The sequence below is a fragment of the Lepisosteus platostomus genome, chromosome 3 (assembly GCF_059453375.1).
Source record: "Lepisosteus platostomus isolate fLepPlt1 chromosome 3, fLepPlt1.hap1, whole genome shotgun sequence".
Classification (NCBI taxonomy): domain Eukaryota; kingdom Metazoa; phylum Chordata; class Actinopteri; order Semionotiformes; family Lepisosteidae; genus Lepisosteus; species Lepisosteus platostomus.
In genome coordinates, this window is record NC_142613.1 from 76,770,608 (window position 1) to 76,778,161 (window position 7,554).

Sequence of the window (7,554 nt, forward strand, 5' to 3'; positions counted from 1 at the left end):
GAGGTAGAGAGAAAAAGAAACTTCCTCCATTTATAGTGTAACAGTGAGGGAGTGGGCAGAGCCGCGGTGAGCACTGGTCAAATGCAATTCAATTCAATGTATTTTTATATAGCGCCTTTCACAACATGGTTGCCCCAAGTCAACACCCCTAAATGAGGGACGGAAGCACCGGTGTGAGGTTGGCAAGAACCGAAAATAACGCAAAAATGGTGAAAAACAGAACAAAAAGCAAAAAGAAATGTGTGTCGCTATGCATCGCGACATCCAGGCTCGGCTTACCCTATTTCACGGGGTCCAGTCTGAAAGAGCAGGAAGTGCAAGGCCAAAACAAAAGAAAAACTTGGTGTGTGAAAAAGCTCAGCCTGCCCCGATATAGATGTGTAACGTTACAGGCAAAAAGAAAAAAGGAAAAGAAAAAGAACAACGGCCCCATCCCCTCCAGGGCCACCAGTGAAATGATCCTCCCCTTACGGGGTGGCCCTGCTCGTCCCCTTGGGGGGTGTCCAGTGTGCCTTTATAGAGCCCTCACAGCTGTGGCTCATCCTCTAACAGCCAGAACAGCTGGACTACGAAGACGAAGCGTCACCCTTCCTCCAGGGCTCCGCCTCCACACTGGACACACCCCCGTGTCATGCCACAACTAGGACAGAATTGAAACAACAACGAATGAAAAAAAAAACAATCTAAAACCCTATGATTAGAATAATTGAACATCAAATGTAGCACACACTTACAAATATACAGTACAGTGGACAAATTAGAGAGAATTATCATTTAACAAATTTGTAAATAATATACTTTTCATTATCTACAGTACGCTGTTAGTAATTAAACATGAAATATAAAATACAGTAAATAACAAAATCACTTGGGTGCTTCCTTGACATGATTGCAATATAGATTACTTACAAATTTCAATTAAAAAGCACAAATTAACAAGCGGTTATCACATGTGCAAATACGCAAACAAGACTGAAATGTAAAACAGAGTCTCTATTATGTTTATTCTGCTCTATTCATCCATGGAAAGAACTTGCTACACTATTCACCCTTTACAAACGTGATCTATGTCTCCCCAATGTAAAAACGGGATCCATTGGAAGCTTTTACATAAAGTTGAAATTTGTGTATGTTGCATTTTGTGTAATCCAGGGAGAAGTTGTACTAATAGTATTACTGTTTAGCTCAGTAATAAAATTGGACGTGTTCAGGAAGAAGTACATATGTTAGAGCTTAGTGAAATACTAGCCAGGTTTCTTTTTTTAGAAAATCTTTTCCTTTGTTTATGTAGCAACGGCTGATTGAAGCCTGGACTTTTGTTTTACATCTGTGTTCAAATGATTTGAGTGCAGGTCTCCTAAGCCTCACTTCCACAAATGGGGATCTTTTATATTATATGTGAACATTCTTTTTTTTAAATCCATGTTGAAAGTCTCTTACAATATTTTTTTCAAGCATTCTTGTACTGAGTTCTAACAGTTGTTCCCATATCTTTACCCTTACAAAAGTACAAATCGTCTATAATGTCGTAAACCCTATCTGTTCTAATTTTCCAGTTGTTACCTTGTATTATCTTAAGTAGCTGGTCCTGTTTGGTCAGAGATGTATGTCTCACTATTATATAACCTGGACTGTTTTCTCATCCATAATACACTTTTGGTGTCTTTTTGTTTTTGGTGTCTCATACATAGATTTTGCTGGTCTACTCCTGATACAGACTAGACAACTTCTTTCATCTCTCAGCAAAATCAGTTTGCCTACAGGTGAAGCCAATTTCTCTAGCAACCTGATGAGGATTTTTTTTTTAATTTTTGTACCCCACTTCCGATGTTCTAACCCAAGACTAATACTCCACATCCTGTTGCTCTGCTACAGACCAAAGGTAAGCAATTATCTGTTATTATCTGTTTAGGGATGAAAAAATGGAAATCCAGAATTTGCGGTGCAGAAATTTGAATTTTTGTTACCTTCCCACTCTCTATACATTGCTCTGTATTGCCAAACGTCTGAAGTAGAAGAGTGTAAGTTCAAATCATGTGAATATTTATAACAATTGAGTCTTATTGCACCAGATATTGCAAAATTATATTCACTGTTTTAATTATATAATACTCCACAAACATTTTGTTAAATTTCATTTTATTTTGTAATCACATTGGTATATTTTGGGAAACAGTGTCCTTCATCAAAGCTAAACCTGGTAAAGTGTAGACATGGTCAAGTTCCGTGAAGAGAAAAATAAAGTACTGTACCACTGTATTATTATGATTAATAATAAAATATCAATGGGTTGTCAATTGGTATTATTTTTCTATTGATCCATCCTGAAATATCCAAAGATAATCATACTGAACCAGAGACAATTGAACGGGATAAAAAAAAGCACAGACAAGAGAATTAAATGTGGAATGCAGCTTAACACAAACAGGTGGAATGGAAAAAAAATCCATGCTTATTACACAAACACAATAACTGAAAATCCACATCATTATAGCCAGAGTCTTGTAGCTTTTCATTCTGTTCTCCTTGAAGTCCTCCTTGTCCTCCTGGTGCTTTGTTTGAATTGTCTTGTCTCCTTTCTACAAGGACATTTTGAAATAGATACGTCCATGCATTCACTAACCATTGCTTCCAGTTCAGGGTTGGAGGGTGAGCCGGAGCCTATCCCAGCAAGCAACAGGAGGTGTCTCCAGTCCATTGCAGGTAGATGCACACAGACAAACATACACCCACACCTACAGCTATTTTTCCCAGAAGCCAATTAACCTATCAGTATGGTTTTGGAATGTAGAAGGAAGCCCCTTCACATTTGGGGTGAATATACAAACTCCTAACAGATAGCACCTCAGGTCCAGAATTAAATCCAGGACTCAAGCACTGTGAGGCAGTTCTGCTAACCGCTGCATCACCATGCCACCTACTTAAGAAACAGATTCCTAACCTAATTAATCCAGTAATGTAAAGTGCCAGTTGGGAAGAAATCAGGCTTGATGTTCCACTCTGAAACAAGTGATTACAGTGATCATAATTTTCAATCAGTCTGTCCTTTGAAAATGTATAATAGTCCTATGTCTGAATTTTACAAATTATTATCTCAGTTAAATTTTTTCTTCTGTTTCTTTCAAATGTTTAACAAAAGTCTCCTTATCCTTCATTTATACCTCTAAGAAAACTGATAATTCCATTTATCTTCATTGGTTTTTGTATCACAATATTCTCACACCCTTTGTTTCCATACAGTATATCATATAATTCATATACCGTAGGATTAAACATCAATTTTTTAATCTGTAATTAGTCTTGTTCTTGAGGAATTTGCTTGAAATATTTTCCCAAAAACAATCATACCAAGAGCTTTTCTGAACCAGTTGTAAAAGAAAGCATAGACAAGAGGATTAAATGTAGAATTTAAGTACCCTAGCCACACAAGAGTGTCAAGTAAAACGGGCGGAATTGAATAATTAAAAATAGGATCCATGATATTACACAAGAAAAATGGTGTCCAGCAGCTGAGAAAGACCCCCATCACTATTCCCAGAGTTTTTGCAGCTTTTCTTTCTGTCTTGCTTGAAGTCACTGTTTTGCTGTGTTCTGAGCTCTTACTCTGGGATACTATTCCTTGAATTGTCCGGGCTTGTCTCCTTGCTACAACGAAAATTTTAAAATAGATTCCTACCATCATAAACCCAGGGATGTAAAAAGAAAGTGTGGAGGAAATTGTGCTTGATGCTTCACTCTGTATAAGGACACAGCCCCCTACACAATCAAATCTGTTGTAGTAGGTATCTTCCATCCCCTTTATATTTAACTCTAGAAAGATCATTCCAAATCCAATAACAGCTGACACAGCCCAGCTGATAATAACCATATAAAGTGCAACACAAACAGTGATTTTAGTTTTGTATTTTAGTGGTTCACACACAGCATAATATCGATCAATTGAAATGAAGGAGAGATGCAAAATAGAAGTAGTGGATAACATGACATCTGTGCTGGAATGGATTTTACAAAACAAGTCTCCATAGTACCAACAAGTTTCAAGGGATCGGACCATACTGGGAGGCATTATAAATCCTCCTAATAGAAAGTCAGCAACTGCTAATGAGAGGACAAGAAAATTGGTCGGTGTGTGAAGCTGTTTGAAGTGAGCAATGGAGATGATGACAAACAGGTTTCCACAAACAGTGAACACAATAACTGCTACAAAGATCAGATAAAGTGGAGCACGTACAGTTATCAAATAAACATGTTTCAGACATGACTTGTTCATAGATTCATAACAATAGTGAATGTTTTCAGTCATTCCAGTCTGAGAAAAGTTCATTTTGTACAGACGTGAGTGAAAATCTGTTTCCTGGAAGACAAAAACTTTAAATTATTTTAGATACCATACAATATCAGATATACATTTAGACTGATATAAAAACGCAATTACCTGTATCACAAATATTTTAAAATGATTAACTTGTTTAATACCCTCTTTAAGTATGTTCAGAAACCTAGTTTCAAATGTCATGACCTGTAATTACAAACAGGGAAACAAAGACTAACTTTTTCTTTATATTAATTATTTTAACTTTAGTAAAATTACTACTTTTCTTCTAAAATGCTGTACTGAATGTTCTGTTTTTGAAATTACTTATAGGACCAATTGCTTCATGGTAATCCAGTTAAACAAGCCATACATTTTCAATGTGATTTTCTTTTCTTAACACATTATGTATTGTACATGGCTATATAAGGTTAAAAGACTTCAGAACAGTCTTCTATACAGTAAATTTATTGTTTTGTAATCATAATATTTGCTTTGTTTTAAAGTCTTTCTTTTATATTAGTTTTCAAAAACGTTTTTTGAGCACTGATTTTAATATTGATTACTATAATACCTTACTACAAAACAGATTCTGTTTGCCATTTGGACTTTGCTATTTTTTAATGTCTTTGCATCTTCCAAATTCTGTCTACAGTTTTTTTAAACTATACAGTTCTTTCTTATATTAGGCTCAATAAGTATTAGTTTAGTATTTTTTGTGAAAAAATACAATTCTGTTTATTAAATGGTTTTATTATTTAATGGGAGGATATTTTGCACTCATTTCAAATTAAGCATGCTATAAGTTATATTCATAGGTGGAAGTTTTCACTGGACACGTATATTGAAAAAGTATTTAAGTGATAGGAATTAATAAATCAGCTATTAATTTAAATTGTCAAGGGAAAATATGAGTTGCTTTGGAATTTCATATACACGATGCAAGATAAAGGAAGCATATGTACTCTATGAGAAATTTAATAAAGAAATAGATAAAGTTTTTTAAAATGCTTTAATAAAACAAATAAAAATGGATTAGTTTTAATTAGCTTTGTTAATGTATCAATACACGTAAATAAATAACAGTATGTGTTAATCAAACAATCTTAATAATCAAGTTTAAGTATTCAGAAATTATTAGATTTAAAATTGAGGAAACATATATTTAACAAAGCTTAAAAGGACAATGTTATTAAAACAAGATCTTTCACTGACTAGTATAAGTCGTAGAGTACAAAAACAGCCTTTATTACAACAAGTAAAAACACTGTACAATTCATTAGAACTACTTGATTAGTAACTAAAGATTAAAAAATAAACACATATAACTTTCTGTTTTATCCTGGGAAGAGAATAGTGAATGCATCATTATGATTTAGAAAAAACATGTTAATTTTTTCTCAATCTGTGTTAATTAACACTTTCAGTGGAACAACTTAGTGGGAAATAAGAAGCTTTTGATAGAACACTGGAGGCTGTTATGGGAGCAGCTATTTAATATGAAGCACTGTGAATCTTCATCAGTGTCAGTTTATAGCTCATTAAAACTGAAATTGAATAGTGTGCTACATTAAGACTCACAATTCCATACCTATTGGTGCAGAGTTTTAATTTGCATTTACTACACTATATCTTGTTATATTTTATTCTACCTCATTGATGTAGTGTAATTAATGTATATTTATATTGATTCTTTATAAATCTTTTTTTTAAATGTAAAAAACACTTAATTTTATTAAGATTAATATAAAATACTAGGGTTAGAAAATCTTCACGAGCTTACCTTGTTCAGATTGCTGAAGTCAGTATGGTCTTTTACTTTGTGCATTGCTGTTTTATATACTGATAACCACCTAAATCCCAGTTGCAAGTACTTCTAATATTCCAGCTCTCAGTAATGCATATCATCCTCATCCCTTTAGCTTATGGAACAACAGTATTCCCCATTGGAAAACAGATCTTATAACTGGTGAATATGCGAGCACATTGTCTAGGGTATAACAATACAAATTATTCATTTAAAAAAATAATTCCATTAATACAGATGTAAATTGTGTATTTGTTGTTGACAGAGTACAGTTTCATTCCATATAGAAAAGTAAAAAGGAAGGAAGAATAAACACATCCGTAGAGCCTTCTACAGATGTGTGATGACATGAGAAATTGAGATGGAAAGGGAAATAAAATAATTAAAAAGAGATAGTATGAAAGAAAGCAAGTGAGAAAGATGGGAATGCAGGAGACAGATTTTCACAACTGTGGAAAGCAAAGATTTGTAAACGACTGGAAAGGTTTAAAAAGGACCTGCTCAGTCCTTTAGAGCTGAGAGAAGTGTTGACAAAAAAGTAGAACATCAGAAATGTTGATTAAAGGAATTACGCATAGCACAATGAGAAAATAAAGGAGCTACAGTAAGAACCAAATGTAGAGAGTGATCAGGCTTGCAATCTCAGGCAGAAAATAAGTTAGATTAGATGGAGAAAAGAAACTTGTAGCAAGCTTAAATTAGTTTTATAGAGAATTTGAAATTAATGAGGAATAGTAAGGAAGCATTCAGATAATGGTGAGATGATCTGAGAATTAATGAATGTATTTGAAAAACTCAGGGAACTAAATAACACTGGCAGGAGAAACATGATGAAGTCAGACCAGAGTTAGAAATTAACCAAATAAGCCTATTGCATATTGAATGCTAATGGCAGGTACTCAGATACCACAGTCAGTTCAGACAGTTCAGTGTATTTGATGACCTGTCTGGGAGAAAGCTCAGGTCCTTGAAATTATTGCTGACACACAGACTCTCAGATAGTGCCTGAATGGAGGGGGGATTGTTATTAAAAGAAGCAGCTGGTGCCTTTAGTGAACCATGCAATCACACATTACCCCTTAGATAAACTGGCTGGTAAAACATTTTGTTCTTTAATTTTAGCTTTGACAATATATGTCCCCCATTTGCTACAGAAAATTACAAAGTCTAAAGATTGCGTAATGTTATAAAAATATTTGGAAAACTGCGTTTAAAAAAAAACTTTGTTAATTCTTCAGGAGTTGAATGATCCCAAAATCGTCTTGAAAAAGCCTGAAGCACACTTCACAATTCTGCATCATCAATATCTTTCGAATTTCTATGTGTCATTGTTGACTCTAGTTTTATATAAAATTTCCTTATCTGTTTTAAGGTTTTCTTTTCCAAGCTGCAGATGTCTTATAGAAAGCCAAATACTGACTCTAGCTACTGCATC

General features: G+C 34.2%; 1 protein-coding gene across 1 annotated transcript; it reads right to left on the reverse strand.

Moving 5' to 3' along the window:
- Nucleotides 1-3,007: 3,007 nt before the first annotated feature.
- LOC148675572 (trace amine-associated receptor 1-like) lies at nucleotides 3,008-6,880 on the reverse strand. Its single transcript, XM_088626863.1, has 2 exons — nucleotides 6,096-6,880; nucleotides 3,008-4,354 (listed from the first exon to the last, which is right to left on the reverse strand). The coding sequence occupies exons 1-2, from the start codon at nucleotides 6,138-6,140 to the stop codon at nucleotides 3,284-3,286; spliced, it is 1,116 nt and encodes a 371-aa protein (XP_088482989.1). The 5' UTR covers nucleotides 6,141-6,880; the 3' UTR covers nucleotides 3,008-3,283.
- Nucleotides 6,881-7,554: the final 674 nt, after the last annotated feature.

Excerpts from the sequence above, each read along its gene's own strand:
- LOC148675572 (XM_088626863.1), bottom strand. The coding sequence starts at position 6,140 with ATGCACAAAGTAAAAGACCATACTGACTTCAGCAATCTGAACAAG. Across the intron at positions 4,355-6,095 it reads ACTTCAGCAATCTGAACAAG|GAAACAGATTTTCACTCACG; the intron begins GTAAGCTCGTGA and ends TTTGTCTTCCAG.